The sequence below is a fragment of the Hyla sarda genome, chromosome 1 (assembly GCF_029499605.1).
Source record: "Hyla sarda isolate aHylSar1 chromosome 1, aHylSar1.hap1, whole genome shotgun sequence".
Classification (NCBI taxonomy): Eukaryota; Metazoa; Chordata; class Amphibia; order Anura; family Hylidae; genus Hyla; species Hyla sarda.
This window is the reverse complement of record NC_079189.1, coordinates 268581545-268601215: the sequence shown is the minus strand read 5'-3', so window position 1 is coordinate 268601215 and position 19671 is coordinate 268581545. Positions and strand designations below refer to the sequence as shown.

Sequence of the window (19671 nt, the reverse complement as noted above, 5' to 3'; positions counted from 1 at the left end):
AGATAGATAGATAGATAGATAGATAGATAGATATATATATATATATATTTATTCACACACACTAGCTGTGTACCCGGCGTTGCCCGGTTTTTCCTTCCTCCTCCTTGTTGGGGGAAAAAAAAAAAAATCAACAGAGGAGGAAGCTTTTGACCTACCCCCGACCTGTAATATGTGCACCAGGTATTGAAAAATCTCCAGCCGTACAGAAGTTATGTGAGAACATACATTTCCCATAGATTTTCATGGGACTTTAAAAAAAAAACCCGACCCTCACAAATGGGGGTGGTTAAGGGTTAAAGCGCAACTGTTATGGAAATTATTCCCCCCAGGCTAATAACATGATAGTATAGATGATCCATGTAATGCAGCTGTACTTTTGGCTGCTGTTTATCACTCTTTAACAGCAGGAAAATAGTTTTATCGTGCGGTCAGCAACAGACGGATAGGCGAGGCTGGGGATCATAATGCCCCACCTCCGCCACACCTATCCCCTGTAAGTGAGCGCTGGACCACTGTGTGATTGACACACAGGTCCCCACCCTCCGATGTCCATGATGTGCGGGCCGGCGTGACTCCACTGATGCTATACATATAATGTGCACCTTTAAGTTATATGAAATACAGCTTCTTCTGCTTTCACTACAGGCAGTGAGCACACTCCCGTTGTCTGCCGCCAGCTCAGTGCGCCTGCACAGTGTTAGATGCAGGGAGCGAGCTCTCTGCCTGTAGTAAAAGCAGAAGCGGCGCGTCTCCGGCACCATGAGAAGAAAGAAGAATAGTACGGGCACTGTATTTCATATAACATAAAGGTGCACATTATATGTATAGGCTCAGTGGAGGCCCGCACATCATGGACATCGGGGGGTGGGGACTAGGGATCGACTGATTATGGGTTTGGCCGATATTCTCGGCCGATAATCACGATTTTGGGTATCGGCAATTACCTTGCCGATAATGCCCCGCAAGTTTCATGTTAATATCTTTAGCCGTTTGGACGTGATGCTGGAACATACACACACACACTTTTCGGTAAAAAATGACACCTTATCTTTATTCTGTAGGTCCACACAAAATGATAACCTACTTATATAGGTTTGATTTTTTTATTACTTTTATTATATGGTAAAAATCGGAAGTACAAGCAAGAAAAAGTTAAAAAATGTCTTCTGACCACTATAACTTATTTTTCCGCATACGCGGGGATGTACAAGGGCTCACTTTTTGCACCGTGATCTGAAGTTCTTATTGGTACCATTTTTGGTTTGATCTGACTTTTTGATTGCTTTTTATTCTTTTTTTAAGGTATTAAAAGTGACCAAAAACACGCTATTTTGGATTTGGAATATTTTTTTTTTTTTTAACATGTATGCCATTGACCATGAGGTTTAATTAACTTTATATTTTTATAGTTAGGACATTTACGCACGTGGCCATACCACATGTTTATATTTTTATATACAGTTTATTTTTTCAAATAGGAAAAGGAGGGATTCAAACTTATTAGGGAAGGTGTTAAATCACATTTATTAACTTTTTTTGACACTTTTTTTACTTTGTTATAGCCCCCCTATAACATGCAATACTCTGATTGCAGACATCAATGCTATGACATAGTATTGGTCAGTGTTATCGGCGCACCACTGCTCCTGCCTGGATCTCAGGCACGGAGCAGTGAATCGGCGATCAGACAAAGAGGAGGTAGGGACCCTCCTTGTATCCTAACAGCTGATCGTTACACCGCGGTGGTCCCGATCAGCCTGACTGAGCTGGCGGGAATGCTTATTTACTTACTTTGAACGCCGTGTCTAAAGGGTTAATAGCGGGCATCACCGCGATCGGATCCCGGCTATCGTTAGCCGCCGTAACAGACCCGATGTTATATTGCAGGAGTGGGCAAAGGACATACAGGTACGCCCTGCGTCCTTAAGAGGTTAAAAAGTGTATATATATTATAATCTATAAAAATCTGATTCTAAATATGGTACTTTAAATAACTTCCCATCTGACTGACAGACCTTTCTGTCAGCATGTCAAAAGGTGATTTTTCAGTGTATGACGTGTGCACGCTGCAGAAGAATTGCTCACGGTGAATTTTTTTTTTTGTAAATGTTCAACCAAAAATGTCATTTACCTTCTTAAAAGCCCCTGTGCTGTTGAATATCTGCAACATTAAAAACTCATACAAGAAAGACAGTAATTAGAAGTTATTAACAATCTAAACCCCTTTCTAAATTTGATGAAACCACAGTTGCCAAACATTTTTTCTTACACCAATGCTGTAAATGATCAAAAGGTGGCAGGTGATTGAGGAGGCTCCACTAAATTTGAATGAGGACATATACAGCATTTGCTTCATCAAAGTTTTATTGATCAGAGTAAGACACATCCAGGGAAGAACGAAGTATGCAATTTGAAATCATTTTTTAAATATCTTAGTATCCTGGCTGTACGTTTTATTCTATGTTCGTAAATCAGATGTAAGCTAGATCTTTAAAGGGGTATTCCGGCTTTATACATCTTATCCCCTATCCCTAAGTGATGTTACTGGATAGGGGATAAGATGCATGATCGCAGGGGTCCTGCCGCTTGGGACCCCCACGATCTCTCTGCAGCCCCCGGCATTCTGTGCTGGGTGCTGCCTCAGACGGGGACGTGATAGACATGAATGGAGGAGCATGGCTTGATGTCACTTAGGGATAGGGGATAAGATGTATAAAGCCGGAATACCCCTTTACATGGAGTCTTGTACCTGACTTCAGTTTGCATGAGTAAGGGGGCACACCCCGAAGAGTCACGAGTCAGAATTCAGGTTGTTTGAAATAAATATAGAAATCAACCCTTATTTGTCTTTTGTATATTGCAGTGTACTTTGTGAAGACAGAAATCACCATAAGGAAATTGCAAGAACCGTTAAAAGGGGAACTATGGTGGAAAATTGGGAAACAAAAGTTTTCAAATCAACTGGTGTCTAAGTTAAAACCTATTTGTAAATTATTTTCATTTAAAAATATGAAGCAATCCAGTAGTTATTAGCTGCTGCAAATCTGAAGTTCTTTCCGGTCTGACAGTAGTGCTCTCTGCTGACACCTCTGTCCGTATCAGGAACTGTCCAGAGTATAAGTAAATCCCCATAGAAAACCTCTCCTGCTCTGGACAGTTTCTGACACTGACAGAGGTGTCAGCAGAGAGCACTGTTGTCAGACTGGAAAATAGAGCTGGGCAGCATGACCAAAAATGTGTATCACGGTATTTTTGTAAGTTATGGCGGTTCCACTGTATTTAACGGTATTGTCCCCACCCCACCCCCCCATCATGTGACCAGTGGGCGCTGCTTCTCTAAACCCCCATCTGCTGCCTTTGCAATGTAATTTACATGCTTTGCACTCAGCAGAGTCTGTTCCTTTAAGACCCTCCATTTTCTTGAAGCCTAGAGGCGGGCCTTCTCTCTAAAGCTTAGGGCTAGCCCCGGCACGTCTCATTCATTCCAGCTCCAGCCACCACAGCGATAAGATCCACAGGACTTCTTGAAGCTAATACAGACTGCAAATCTGATAAATACCAAAGCCTGTGAGTAAGGAATTGCTAGTTATCTCGTGTAGAGAGATGCTAGGCATTTGTAGATAGATAATGTGTTTTCAGTGTGTAGTAAGTGAGCACATGTTAGACCCTATCTATGTATTAGCTATGCATAATGTAAGGCACTTGAATAGCCATGCTTATATTTGTCTTTCATATGTTTTACAGTTTTACAGCATGTTCATTATATCTCAGTAAAGATTACATCAGTTAAGCAAACCAGCGTGTCTTTCCTTGAGATTCGGTATAAACTTGATGTGAAGCTGTGTCAACGAGACAGCGGAGACATTATAGTAAAAAGGCTTTTAAAACGTTAACAGAAGCAGTTAATCAGCTTTGAATAGTCCGCAGCAGTAAAAGACTCATAAATCCTGTGCCCTGCAGTCTGTCGGAGTAAGGGCGCGAAGCACTAGACAGTGAAACTAATTCTATCTCGTGCTATAACACCGCTGTGCTGTGTCCAGTCATCATCATTATCTACGCTGCCAGCTAAATCAAGATGCAGAACCCAGAGAACAGCACTGACAGTTAACCCTCAATGCTCCTATAAAGAGGAAGACACCTTGCCAAGAAGCAGATCTAGGTGCACAGCATTGTCTAGAGCGTCCAGTCAAACAAATCTAACTTCGGTTAGCGCCGATGCATCAAGATTTGAACGCTATAGTTCTAGACACTCAAGCACCACCAGCCTGTCATCTGCTAGCGCCATAGCAACGAAGGCAAGAGCGAAAGCTGAGGCAGCTTGTGCAATGGCGTCCTATGCAAAGCAGGAAGCTGAATTGATGAAAGAACAAGCAAAAAGTGAATCTGAAGCACTTAGAAGAAAAGCAGAAGTGCAAGCATCTTTACACTTACTGCAACAGCAGAAAAATGCTGCAGCAGCCTTAGCCGAGGCAGAAGTTTTCACAAGGGCTGCCGAAGCTCAGTTCGCTGACATAGAAACCCAGATGTCACCCCTCAGCGCAAGCCAACGTACCCATGAGTACATACAGTCACAAGCAACCATGTACACTGACCAGCAGTTCAATGACGCACCAAGACCATCATTGACTCCACCAGCAATAAGCAACTTTGATTCTACACAACACTGCAAGACTGAATCGGAACCTCAGGGTAGGAAGTCAAGTGGTTGCATGCTCAGAGACCAATCTGCCAACCTGACAAGAGTGCAAACGGATGCTAATGTACTCCCTCCTCAAGCAAATACAAATCTGGATTATAGCAGAAAGACTTACAACAGAGGAGAACAAAGCAGACTTAGTCAAGTACCTCATCAGCCTTACCAGCCGCAGCCATAACCTGAGTTTACACCCAGGAAGTATTCACCAGATGCAGCAAGAGCTACAGAGGTAGCAAGATTCCTGATGCGCCGTGAGATAGTGAGCGCTGGTCTCATGAAATTCGACGACCGTCCAGAAAACTACTGGGCCTGGAAGTCATCTTTCCTAAGCGGTACCCAAGACTTAGATCTGACAGACAGAGAAAAGCTTGATCTGCTAGTCAAATGGCTAGGACCAGAATCCACTGAGCAAGCCCACAGAATCAGATCAGTACATGTTCATGACTCAGCAGCAGGACTTGCAATGGTGTGGAGGAGACTAGAACACTGCTATGGGTCACCTGAAGTGATTGAAGATGCTCTTCTGAAGAGGATAGAAAACTATCCAAGAATGACAAACAAAGACAATCAAAAGCTGAGAGGGTTTGGGGACCTACTCTTAGAAATAGAAGCCGCTAAGTCTAGTGGATATCTGCCAGGTCTCTCATACTTAGATACAGCATGTGGAGTTTATCCCATAATCGAGAAACTTCCTTTCAACTTGCAAGAAAAGTGGGTCACTCAAGCATCAAGATACAAGAAAGATCATCGAGTCGCATTTCCACCATTCGCCTTCCTTGCTGAATTCATCGTAGACAAAGCTGAAACACGCAATGATCCAAGCTTTGCTTTCCTGAACAAGAGATCTGCAAGCTCCCCAAAGGTAGAGCAAAAACATCCAATGCTTTACAAAGAACGCAGAGCAACAGTTTCTGTACGGAAGACAGAAGTCTCGCCTGAGTCTGCAGTCAATCAGGAAGACAGCGCAAGAAAGAAAGTTGAGGAGCCAGACAAAATGTCTCATCCACAACAAGCCTCATCCACTAAGAAAATGTTGCAGTTTCAGAAGTAAGACAGTAGAAGAGCGCAAAGCTTACCTTAAAGACAAATCACATTTGTTTCAGATGTTGCGCTTCAATTCAGCATCTTGCAAAAGACTGTACAAAAACAATACAATGCACAGAGTGCAACAGTGACAAACACCTGTCAGCACTACACCCAGGACCACCACCAAGGAAACAAGACGTTCCAGCAACTCAAGAAGATCATGGTGGGGAGCAAGGCGAGAGTACAACGCCAGCAGTAACCTCAAAGTCCACTGAGATCTGTACAGAGCAGGGCCACCCCAGATCATGTTCCAAGATATGCTTAGTCAAGGTGTATCCTGCAGGCTTCAGAGAAAAGGCAAACAAGATGTACACAGTCTTGGATGAACAAAGTAACAGATCTCTGGCAAAAACAGAGTTCTTTGACCTCTTCGGTGACAAAGGAAGTCCAACTCCATACACCCTGAAGACTTGTTCTGGAGTTGTAGAGACAACAGGGAGAAGAGCAAACAACTACATCATTGAGTCATTAGATGGAAAGACAAAGGTGACTCTTCCTACCCTCATAGAATGTGATGAGATACCAGACGAAAGGTCAGAGATCCCCACACCTGAAGTTGCTCGTCATCACCCCCATCTGGTGCGAATAGCAGACCAGATACCAGCACTAGATCCAGATGCTGCAATCATCCTTCTACTTGGGAGAGATATCCTCAATGCACAAAGTCAGAGAACAGTACAATGGGCCACACAATGCACCATTTGCACAATGCCTTGATCTCGGATGGGTCATCGTTGGAGACGTATGTCTAGACGGACTCCACAAACCAGAAAAGGTAAATGTCTACAGAACACATCTGTTACAGAATGGTCGTACATCTTGTCTTTGCCCATGTACCAACAGTCTACACATTAAAGAGAGACTTGTAAACCCAACACATCATCAGAGTATCCAGAGGTTCATGGAAGACTTAGCCTCAACTGGAGATACAGATGAACTTGGCTGTAAGGTGTTTGAAAGAACACAAGATGACGACAAGCTAGCACCCTCTGTGGAAGATACTCTCTTCCTTGAGATCATGGACAGAGAAGTCTTCAGAGACAAATCAGGCAGCTGGGTAGCCCCTCTACCCTTCCGGTCACCACGCCATCACCTTCCAGACAACAGGGTACAAGCAGAAAAACGCTTCACTTCGTTGCAGCACATGCTACAAAGAAAGCCAAATATGAAAAAACACTTCCAAGCCTTCATGCAGAAGATCTTTGACAACAATCAAGCTGAAAGGGCACCACCACTACAAGAGAACCAAGAGCACTGGTACTTACCAATATTTGGGGTGTACCACCCTAAGAAACCAGGTCAGATACGTGTAGTATGACTAGCGCGAAGCACAAAGGCATCTCACTAAATGATGTCCTTCTCAGCGGACCTGACCTGAACAATACACTCCTTGGCGTACTCATCAGGTTCATAAAAAGAACTCGTAGCAGTGACAGCAGACGTACAACAGATGTTCTACTGTTTCCTTGTTCGTGAAGATCACCGAGACTACTTAAGGTTCCTGTGGTATGCAGACAATGACTTTAACAAAGAAATCACAGGGTACAGGATGAAGGTACATGTGTTTGGAAACAGCCCTTCTCCAGCTGTAGCTATCTACAACCTGAGACGAGCAGCACAGCAAGGTGAAAGACATGGTCAAGAAGCCACACAGTTCATCATGAAGAACTTCTACGTAGTTGATGGACTTGCTTCTTTCTCCAGCAACGTCCTGAAAAGTACAAGAGAAATGTTGGCAGAATCCAACATAAGACTGAACAAGGTAGCTTCCAACAGCAAGAGAGTCATGGAAGCATTTCCAATGGAAGACCGTGCTAAAGACCTCAAAGACTTGGATCTAGGAACAGAATCACCACCCTTGCAAAGAAGTCTTGGGATTAGTTGGGACCTGAAGACTGACAGTTTAACCTTTAGGGTCTCCAGAGAAGAGAAGCGATTCACAAAAAGAGGTGTCCTATCTACAGTCAACAGTATTTACGACCCCCTGGGGTTCGTGGCACCCATCATCATGCAAGGCAAAGCTCTATTGAGACAGATCACTACTGAGCAAGAACAAAGTGACTGGGACGTACCTCTACCTGAAGAGAAGGAAATGCAGTGGAAGTTGTGGAAAGACTCATTGTTAGAGCTTGAACAACTCAACATCCCTAGACCATACGTATCTGTTTCCTTGTCTGCTACAAAGAGAAGAGAAATATGCATATTCTCTGAGGCCTCCACTATGGCTATCGCATCTGTCGCCTACCTTAGGATAATAGACACTGAGGGACAAAGCCATGTCGGGTTCCTCATGGGAAAATCTAAGCTGGCTCCCAGACCGGCTCACACTGTCCCACGTCTAGAACTTTGTGCTGCTGTCTTAGCTGTAGAGATGGCAGGCATGATTACAACAGAACTGGACATCGAGATCCATGCAATTAACTTTTATACAGACAGCAAGATTGTGTTAGGATATATTCACAATGCTTCAAGAAGATTTTATACATACATGGCCAACAGAGTGACACGTATCAGAAAGTCTACAAGTCCAGAACAGTGGCATTACATCAGCACAGACAAGAACCCAGCTGATCATGGGACGAGACTAGTGCCAGCCGCTGCGCTCAAGCAAACTAACTGGTTTGTAGGTCCATCCTTTCTTCGTAAACCAGAAACCAAAGAAACTACTCAGGTAGAGACCTTTCAGCTCGTAGAACCAGATCAAGACAAAGAGGTAAGACCTCAAGTGACAGTTTGTAGGACTTTAGTTACAAGAGACAGTCTGGGCGCCTATAGATTTGAAAGGTTTTCCAGCTGGAAGTCGCTGACCCGTGCAATCGGAAAAATTATCTGTCTAGCCAGATCCTCCTGCAGAGCTACCAATACTGATCAGCATAGCAATGACCATCTTGAACAAGCCAAGGTCACGATCATCAGATGCATCCAGCAGGAAGTCTTTAAAGAAGAAATCCAAAGCCTTCTGAAAAAGGAAGAGATTTCTCGACACAATTCGCTAAAGAAGTTGAACCCTATCCTCGACGAAGATGGAGTGTTAAGAATTGGAGGTCGCTTGTCGGCAGCAGATACAACTATCCAAGAGACATCCCTTCATCATACCCAAAAATCATCACATCGCTCTTCTGGTGAGATATTATCACGAGCAAGTCGCACATCAAGGTCGACACTTCACTGAAGGAGCGGTACGGTCAGCAGGGTTGTGGATCATAGGAGGTAAGAGACTAGTCTACAGTGTGATCAGCAAATGCGTGACCTGCAAGAAGATTAGAGGGAAACTTGAAGTTCAGAAGATGTCAAACTTACCTGCAGACAGACTTTCTTCAGATCCTCCATTCACTCACGTAGGTCTAGACGTTTTTGGCCCTTGGAACATCTCTTCTCGCAAGACCAGAGGAGGCAGTGCCGAGAGTAAACGTTGGGCTGTTCTGTTCTCCTGCCTGAGTACCAGAGCAGTTCACATTGAAGTGATTGAATCTTTATCCACTTCAAGTTTCATCAATGCCTTGAGAAGATTCTTCTCTATCCGAGGACCAGCAAAATTGATTCGTTCAGTCCGTGGCATAAACTTTATTGGGGCTTGCAAAGAATTGAAGATCATTTCTACAGACTCTGAAACAGGTTCCTATCTACAAAACCAATGATGCACTTGGACTTTTAATCCTCCTCACGCATCGCATATGGGAGGAGCCTGGGAGAGGATGATAGGAGTAGCTCGTCGCATTCTGGATGCCATGCTCCTGAAGGTTGGGTCTACTCACCTCACACATGAAGCTTTGACTACGCTAATGGCTGAAGTCATGGTCATTATGAACGCCAGACCTTTGGTTCCAGTGTCCACAGTTCCGGAGATGCCGGCAGTTTTGACACCCGCAATGCTGTTGAATCAGAAGATGGAACCAGTGACAGCTCCCACAGGAGACTTTGACCTCAAGGACTTGTACACCAAGCAATGGAAACAAGTTCAAAGTCTTGCGTACATTTTCTGGAAGAGGTGGAGACAGGAATACCTGGTGACACACCATTTACAAGTTGGAGACGTTGTTTTACTGAAAGACTCTCAGGCCCACAGGAACGAGTGGCCTATTGGACTCATTGTGGGGACTGATCCTAGTAGTGATGCTAGAGTTAGAAAGGTTGAAGTTAGAATTGTTAGACAGGGCATTCCCAAAGTGTATGCAAGGCCAATTTCTGAAGTAGTTTTACTCTTGTCCAAGGGTTAGTGGCATAACAAAAAGTATGCCAGGTGGGGAGTGTGCTGCCTTCGCAATGTAATTTACATGCTTGTCACTCAGCAGGGTCTGTTCCTTTAAGACCCTCCATTTTCTTGAAGCCTAGAGGCGGGCCTTCTCTCTAAAGCTTAGGGCTAGCCCCGGCACGTCTCATTCATTCCAGCTCCAGCCACCACAGCGATAAGATCCACAGGACTTCTTGAAGCTAATACAGACTGCAAATCTGATAAATACCAAAGCCTGTGAGTAAGGAATTGCTAGTTATCTTGTGTAGAGAGATGCTAGGCATTTGTAGATAGATAATGTGTGTTTTCAGTGTGAAGTAAGTGAGCACACGTTAGACCCTATTCTATGTATTAGCTATGCATAATGTAAGGCACTTTAATAGCCATGCTTATATTTGTCTTTCATATGTTTGTTTTACAGTTTTACCGCGTGTTCATTATATCTCAGTAAAGATTACATCAGTTAAGCAAACCAGCGTGTCTTTCCTTGAGATTCGGTATAAACTTGATGTGAAGCTGTGTCAACGAGACAGCGGAGACATTATACCCCGGTTTATCAGCCCAGTGCCGCGTTGTCCCCCACATCGGGGAACTAATCATGTTACTCGCAAGCGCTGCTCTCCTCATGCTCCTGTGAGTTGCAGGCCGCCAGCGCTGGAACTTTGTATTGTACACATTAATTGTGCCCAGGCTGCAAAAAAAAAAAAAAAAACTTTAACTTACCTTCCCCCGTTAACAGCCTCACGCTGGGGATGGGAACGTCACAGAGCTGTCAGCCTATCACCAGCCGCAGCGATATCCCGCCTCGGCCGGTGATAGGCTGAGCGCACAGTCATGTAAGAAGCCGGCATTAGAACAGCATTGATTCAGTGTAATCAGCGCTCCACTAATACAGGCTGCCTACATATCTGAAGCGCCAATCAGGCAGGATGGAGCTAGATAAAGGGACTCCTGCTTGTCCTCATAGCTGATCAGGTCCCTGTAGTTTTGCCACAGTGGTTCCAAACAGCTCTCTGAGCTAACAAGTAAACAAACCGTTTTAGACAGAGCAATGAACTTTGACTGTGGCATCTAAAGGGTTAAAGCCAGCGATTAGCCTGATCTGTGATGTCTGGCATTAGCCATGTGTCCAGGCTGCATATAGCATACCACCGGGTATGAAGTGCGCTCAGCTCCTGGGAGTGTTTGATACAGCCGGAGCAGGACGTACATGTATGTTTTAAGTCCTTTAGGGGTTAAAAGATTAGGAGGGAAAAAATGAAAAACAAAAATTTAAATAACCTGTCCTTAAAGGGTTAATAAAAAAAAAAAAAAATGTTTTTTCAATTTTTTGAACTCTTACAGTAAAGCCACAGAAGTGAAAATACTTAGGAGCTTAAGTAGTATGAATGCTATATAAATTAGCTAAAGTGGCTTAAATTTATATTTATGCAGTCAGTACATCCCCTCACGCCAGATCACGAGAACAGGGGCTCAAGTCTCCCATTAAAACTGACCAGCGATAACATTTGTGCCATTTTTTAGTCTTTGGGAGCTGCCAGAGATATCCAAGCGCTGTACTTCGCTAACCGCTAACGCACTTAAAAGATGTCCTGCTTCGATAGGAGACTAGTCCCAGTTCTTTAGAAAACAGGGGTTCAAAGCAGTCAAACACGTGCAATCATACACTTAACCTCTGCCAACAGGATTGGGGATAAGTGTTAATGACAGAACAGTCCCCTGTAATTTTGCCAATAAAATGTTTACCTTTTCTTCTACCTTAATACGCTTCTCTTCCTCCTTTTTACGTTTTTCTTCTTGTTTGGCTCTTAAAAAAAAAAAAAAGAAAGAAATTTTATAAATTAAAAACAAAATAAGAAGAACTCAAGATAGAGGGGAAAAAAGCAAACAATCTTGTCCACTTCTTGCAATGAAAAACAAAATGGGGTTATCATTGTCTGTGGTGGATGTGTTTCACAGTCAAAAATTCCTAGCTGTGAAAGTGCTGACTTACGTCTAGTTTATGACATGGCACAGAGCATATGATACATTTGTCTGTGCAATACACAGCTAGGAAAAATTACCTGAGCACTGTCACTTTCAAAAGTGGCTGTGGTAAGTGATCTGTGTTGCTGTTGTATTGTATGGTTGACCCTCTTCTGACCCCTATAACTTTCTTATTCTTCCATATATTAGCTTATTTTTTTGCGCCATGATCTGCAGTTTCTAGCGATATAACTTTTAGGTTTTGGTCACTTATCTTTTGGACTTTAGAATTTTTTCCCCCCGTTTACACCATTCACTGCACGGGATCATTACATTTTATTTAAATAGTTCTGACATTTTCGCCCGTGGCGAAACCCATTGGGGGAGACTTATCAAAACCTGTGTAGAGGAAAAGTGGTGCAGTTGCCCATAACAACCAGATTGCTTCTTTCATTTTTAAAGAAACCTTAAAAAAAATTAAAGAAGCGATCTGATTGGTTGCTATGGGCAACTGTACCATGTTTCCTCTACACTGGTTTTGATTAATCTCCCCATTGTGTTTATATTTAATAGTAAAAAAAAAATTATTTGTAAAGTGAGAAAATAGGGTAATTTACATAGAGGAATGGCCTATTCACATATTAAAACTCAGGGGGTGCTGCAGTTGTTGGAAATGTGTATGTGCACCAAATATATTACATAGCACAGGGCATGTAATAAATATGGGGGGTTACTTTTTTTTTTTTTTTTACTTCAGTACATCCCTTTGTATGGTGCCCTTTCTGCAACTAACTTTTTTACCACTTTTTCCCCTTTCAATTTTGCACCTAAAATTCCATAATATGGTTTCTTTTTGGTGCCACCAATTCTACTTTGCAGGGAGTCATGCCCCTAAACATTTTTTTTCATCCATATAGGTTTTCTGACCCTTTTATTCCCATAAGGTATATACATCTTACAGTGAGAATTTAAGATATTTTTTAAGTCTCCCATTTAGTGTCAGTATTCTTGTTTTTAAGAACATTGGGGGAGATTTATCAATGATTTAACCCCTTTTTGAGGTTAATTTTATGACGCATAATTTTGAGCAATGTCACTCATTTCGTCTTTTGTGCGACTTTTGAGGTAGAACATTTTCAGATGTTTTCTATTGTTTGTGAACCGTGGAGCGAACAATGAAGTAGACAAATTTATTATCTGCACAAAGTTTGTTTACACTGTCAAACTTTGCGCATTGCCGACATTTTTAACGCAAATATGGAACATCAAGTGTCAGATGCTTCTGCCACTAGTCAGATTATCTCTAAGATGCCAATAATCTTTCCATGTACCTTTTAAAAACAATGCAATGTTTATGGACCACTTCACCCGCAGTCCTGATACACCGGGTTATAGTGCGGGTGAAACACTTCCTGACACTGTTCAAACTAAGGCTGCTTTCACAATAAAACAACTTCTGTTATGAACGCCTGTTATGAAATCGGCAGTTATATTGCTGGTACTAAATCACTAATGGCCATAAAAAAAAAAATCCCATTATAGTCTATGGTATTTTTCTAATAGTCGTTTTAACCAGTTATCGTCCATTAATAACGGACGTTATTTTGTGATGGGCGATAGTAACGGGATAATTAGTGCATGCACTATTTTTCCCGTTCATTCGCCCGTCACAAAATAACGGCCGTTATTAACCCCTTAAGGACTGAGGTTTTTTTTTCCGGTTTTTGCACTTTCGTTATTTCCTCCTCACCTTTTAAAAATCATAACCCTTTAACCTGTTGGGGACGAAGGGCGTATGCATACGCCCTTGCGTTCTGGTACTTAAGGACGAAGGGTGTATCCATACGCTTATGGGAACTTCGGTCCCCGCCGGGCGGGGACCGGACCAGGGTGACTGCTGATATCTATCAGCAGGCACCCCGTGCAAATGCCCAGGGGGGTCATTAGACGACCCCCCCCCCCCCCATGTCGGCGATCGGCGCAAATCGGAAGTGAATTCACATTTGCGATTTGCGCCGATTCCGGGTCTATGGTGACCCGGAATAGAAGGGGGATTGCGGTTGTCTAAGACAACTACGATCCCCCTACAGCGATAGGAGTGAGGTGGCAGGGGTGCCACCCCTCCTATCTCTGCTATTGGTGGTCTAGACGCGATCACCAATAGCAGATCAGGGGCGGAGGGGTTTACTTTAGTTTTCCCCGTCCTGCCCATCCACAATAGGCGGGGCAGGACGGGGAAACCGACGGGGACCGAACGCCGAAGGTCCACTTAACCCTCCGGAGGCTGCGAGCGACGGTGATCGGCGCGGGCGGCAGAAGAGGACGACTCCCTGGATCCTACGGAAGCCGGTAAATTGCCTAGCAACATCTGGAGGGCTACAGTCTGGGACTGTAGCCCTCCAGATGTTGCAAAACTACAACTTCCAGCATGCCCAGACAGCTGTTTGGGCATGCTGGAATATGTAGTTTTGCAACAGCTGGAGGGCTGCAGTTTGAGACCACTATATAGTGGTCTCTAAACTGTATCCCTCCAGATCTTTGATATCTCACCATAACACGCCAGTGCGAATGTACCCTAAAAACACTACACCACACTACACTACCACAAGAGTAAAACACTACATATACACCCCCTTACACTGTCTCCACCCCCCCCCCCCCCCCCAATAAAAATGAAAAACGTATTGTACGGCAGGGTTTCAAAAACGGAGTCTCCAGCTGTTGCAAAACAACAACTCCCAGCATTTCTGGACAGCCACTGACTGTCCGGGCATTCTAGGAGTTAAGCAACAGCTGGAGGCACCCTGTTTGGGAATCACTGGCGTAGAATACCCCTATGTCCACCCCTATGCAATTCCTAATTTAGTCCTCAAATGCGCATGGCGCTGTCTCACTTCAGAGCCCTGTCGTATTTCAAGGAAACAGTTTAGGGCCACATATGGGGTATTTCCGTAATCGGGAGAAATTGCACTACAAATTTTGGGGGGCTTTTTCTCCTTATGAAATGTAAAAGTTGGGGGTTACACCAGCCTGTTAGTGTAAAAAAAAAAAATGTTTACACTAACATGCTGGTGTTGCCCCATACTTTTTATTTTCACAAGCAGTAAAAGGAAAAAACGGCCCCCAAAATTAGTAACGCAATTTCTCCTGAGTACGGAAATACCCGATATGTGGGCGTAAAACGCTCTGCGGGCTCACAAAGCTCAGGAGTGAGAGCGCACCATGTATATTTGAGGCCTAAATTCGTGATTTGCACAGGGGTGGCTGATTTTACAGTGGTTCTGACAAACGCAAAAACAAATACCCACATGTGACCCCATTTTGGAAACTACACCCCCCACGGAACGTTACAAGGGGCATAGTGAGCATTTACACCCCACAGGTGTTTGACGAATTTTCATTAAAGTTGGATGGGAAAATGAAAAAAAAATGTTTTCACTAAAATGCTGGTGTTACCCTAAATTTTTCATTTTCACAAGGGAAAATAGGAAAAAAGCCCCCCAAAATTTGTAACCCCATTTCCTCTGAGTAAGAATATACCCCATATGTGGATGTAAAGTGCTCGGCGGGCGCACTACAATGCTCAGAAGAGAAGGAGCGCCATTGGGATTTTGAAGAGAAAATGTGTCCGGAATTGAAGGCCACATGAGTTTACAAAGCCCCCATAGTGCCAGAACAATGGACATGCCCCCACATGTGACCCCATTTTGGAAACTACACCCCTCGTGTAATATAATAAGGGGTGCAGTGAGTATTTACACCCTACTGGCGTTTAACAGATTTTTGTTACAGTGGTCCGTGAAAATGAAAAATTTTATTTTTCATTTGCACAGTCCACTGTTCCAAAGATCTGTTAAATGCCAGTGGGGTGTAAATACTCACTGCACCCCTTATTAAATTCTGTGAGGGGTGTAGTTTCCAAAATAGGGTCACATGTGGGGGGTCCACTGTTCTGGCACCACAGGGGGCTTTGTAAACGCACATGGCCCCTGACTACCATTCCAAATTAATTCTCTTTCCAAAAGCTCAATGGCGCTACTCCTCTTCTGAGCATTGTATTACGCCCGCAGAGCATTTTACGTCCAAACATGGGGTATTTCCATACTCCGAAGAGATGGGGTTACAAATTTTGGGGGGCATTTTCTCCCATAACCCTTTGTAGAAATGGTAAATTTGGGGAAAAAACTGCACTTAAGTGACATTTTTTTCTTCATTTACACATCCGATTTTAACGAAAAGTCGTCAAACACTTCCGTGGTGTTAAGGCTCACTGGACCCCTTGTTAGGTGCCTTGAGGGGTGTAGTTTCCAAAATGGTATGCCATGTGGGGTTTTTTGCTGTTCTGGCACCATAGGGGCTTCCTAAATAGGACATGCCCCCCAAAAACCATTTCAGCAAAATTCACTCTCCAAAAGCCCATTGTTGCTCCTTCCCTTCTGAGCCCGCCGAACACTTGACATACACATGAGGTATTTCCTTACTTGAGAGAAATTGGGTTACAATTTTTTGGAGGCTTTTTCTCCTATTACCACTAGTAAAAATTCAAAAACTGGGTCTACAAGAACATGAGTGTAAAAAATGAAGATTTTGAATTTTCTCCTTCACTTTGCTGCTATTCCTGTTAAACACCTAAAGGGTTAAACTTACTGAATGTCATTTCGGATACTTTGAGGGGTGCAGTTTTTTATAATTGGGTAATTTGTGGGGTATTTCTAATAGGAAGGCCCTTCAAATCCACTTCAAACCTGAACTGGTCCCTGAAAAATTTTGATTTTGAAAATTTTGTGAAAAATTGGAAAATTGCTGCTGAACTTTGAAGCCCTCTGATGTCTTCCAAAAGTAAAAACATGGCAACTTTATGATGCAAATATAAAGACATTGTATTTGTGAATCAATATATAATTTATTTGGAATATCTTTTTTCCTTACAAGCAGAGAGCTTTAAAGTTAGAAAAATGCTAAAATTTCAAATTTTTCATGAAATTTTGGAATTTTTCCCCAAGAAATGATGCAAGTATCAACAAAAATTTACCACTACCAGAAAGTAGAATATGTCACGAAAAAACAATCTCGGAATCAAATTTATAAGTAATAGCATCCCAGAGTTATTAATGCTTAAAGTGACAGTGGTCAGATTTGCAAAAAATGCTCCCGTCCTTAGGGTTATAATGGGCTCCGTCCCCAAGGGGTTAAATTTTGCACCTAAAAATCCATAGGATTGCCTATGTTTTGCGCCACCAATTCTACTTTGCACTGACAGTCATTTTACCCCAAAATCTACAGCGAAACAGAAAAAAAAAATAATTGTGCGACAAAATTGAAGAAAAGACGCCATTTTGTAACTTTTGGGGGCTTCCGTTTCTATGCAGTACATTTTTCAGTAAAAATGACACCTGATCTTTATTCTGTAGGTCCATTCGATTAAAATGATGACCTACTTACATCGGTTTGATTTTGTCGTGCTTCTGGAAAAAATCCTAACTACATGCACGGAAATTTATACGTTTAAAATGGTCATCTTCTGACCCCTATAACTTTTATTTTTCTGTGTATGGGGCGGTATGAGGGCTCATTTTTTGCGCCGGGATATGACGTTTTTAGCGTTACCATGTTTGTATTGATCGGACTTTTTAAACGCTTTTTATTCATTTTTTTCAGGATATAAAAAGAAACCAAAAATACGTTATTTTGGACTTTGGAATTTTTTTGCGCGGACCATGCGGTTTGATTAATTATATATTTTTATAGTTCGGACATTTACGCACGCGGCAATATCACATATGTTTATATTTATTTTTACTTACATGGTGTTTTTTTTATGGGAAAAGGGGGGGTGATTTGAACTTTTATTAAGTGTTAAATCACATTTATTAATTTTTTTTACACTTTTTTTTGCAGTGTTATAGCTCCCATAGGAACCTATAACACTGCACACACTAATTGCCAGCACTGTTCACTGCAAAGCCATAGCTTTGCAGTGATCAGTGTTATCGGCGGTCAATTGCTCAAGCCTGCATCTCAGGCTTGGAGCAATCAATCGCCGAAGGGACATGCCGGAGGCAGGTAAGAGGACCTCCGCTCGTGTCCCAGCAGATCGGGACACCGCATTTTCACTGTGGTGGTCCCGATCAGCCCCACTGAGCAGCTGGGCAGCTTTCATTTTCATTTTAGACGCGGCGTTCAACTTTGAACGCCGCATCTAAAGGGTTAGTAGCGCGCTGCACCGCGATCGCTGCCGCGCGCTATTAGCCCCGGGTCCCGGCTTCAGATATATGCCGGGACTGACCCGATATGCCGCGGGATCACAGTGTGACCCCACGTTATATCATGGGAGCCGGCCAAGGACGTAAATATACGTCCTTGGTAGTTAAGGGGTTAATAACAGGCGATAACGGGTTAGAACTGTTATTAGAAAAACCCCATAGACTATAATGGGATTTTCTAACAGCCGTTAGTGATTTAGTACCGGCCATATAACTGCCAATTTCATAACGGGCGTTCATAAAAGAAGTTGTTTTATAGTGTGAAAGCGGCCTAACTCTGTAAAATTCAAACTCACCCTTGTTCTTGATAAGAGCAGGAGATTGCACCTGTGTAATGTAACCATGGTGACCGTACAGCTAATGTGCAGGGAGAGAGAAGGAGGTATGGCTGTTAAGTCTATGTATGTGTGTGAGTGTGTATGTAGCAGAGTTGAGTATGTAGCATACACCTGATCACACAAACATTCACACACAACTCTGCTACAGAGTTGAGTGTGTATGTAGCAGAGTGTGTGTGTGCGCGCGGTCATTTTGCAACACCTGAAGGCATTCTGGTGGGTAAACACTGATATAGAGGTAAGGGGACAGATTGTGCAGCAAAATTACATTTTTTTAAACCCAGACATTCTGGGGGATGTTCTAAAAAAAAAGAAATTTTCTCCTTACATTATCAAATGTCTCTTTTGCTGCTTTGAAAATATGAAAATTCTTTTGTGAGCAACCTTTTTGCACAAAATCTTTTTTGTAGCAGCCATATTGATTTTTTTTTTTTTGCACCAAAATTATCGATTTGAGCGGCAAATTTTACATCCCAGAAAATTCTGGTGGAAACATCTCAAAAAAATATTCCATGGTTACTAGTGCCCAAACACTGTCAGGCCCCCTCCCATAGACTTGCATTGAGGGGGCGGGGCGTAACGTCACACGGGGACGGAGCAGTGACGTCACAATCTTCCGCTCCCATGGTCTGGAGCCAGAACCTCCAGCGCTGCAGGAAGCAGATACAGGTGGGTGCTGCATGCTATATTGCGGGCGACCCCAGCAATCAGACATCTTATCCCCTATCCTTTGGATAGGGGATAAGATGTCTAGGGGTGGAGTACCCCTTTAAATGTGAGTGCAGGTGCAGTGACAAAAAAAAAAATCAATATTTTTTTTAAATAAAATTTTTCAATAATTATCTTTTTTTATTATTACTTAAACACCACCTCTCCCCCCCCCCCCCCCCACCCCTAAAAATAAAACAAATAAAAAAACAAAGGGAAAAAAGCTGGTGTGAAATTTTTTATGTAAACTGGACTCATTTGAAAATATGTAAAGCAGACAATATACGTGGACACGCCCACTTTTAATAAACTGACGTGAACAGTGTAAACAGCACAAAGCTCTTTGAAAATGTGGTCGATACTTTTCGCTCCAGTAGTTCTGTG

At 42.9% G+C, this 19671-nt stretch overlaps 1 protein-coding gene across 2 annotated transcripts in view; it reads right to left on the bottom strand.

Moving 5' to 3' along the window:
- CHAF1A (chromatin assembly factor 1 subunit A) overlaps positions 1 to 19671 on the bottom strand; it is a 413519-nt gene that overhangs the window by 239987 nt on the left and 153861 nt on the right. For both annotated transcript variants that reach the window (XM_056572104.1, XM_056572113.1), the window contains exon 5: positions 11760 to 11820. In XM_056572104.1, coding sequence (XP_056428079.1) covers positions 11760 to 11820 — 61 coding nt within the window. The remainder of the gene's footprint in view (positions 1 to 11759; positions 11821 to 19671) is intronic.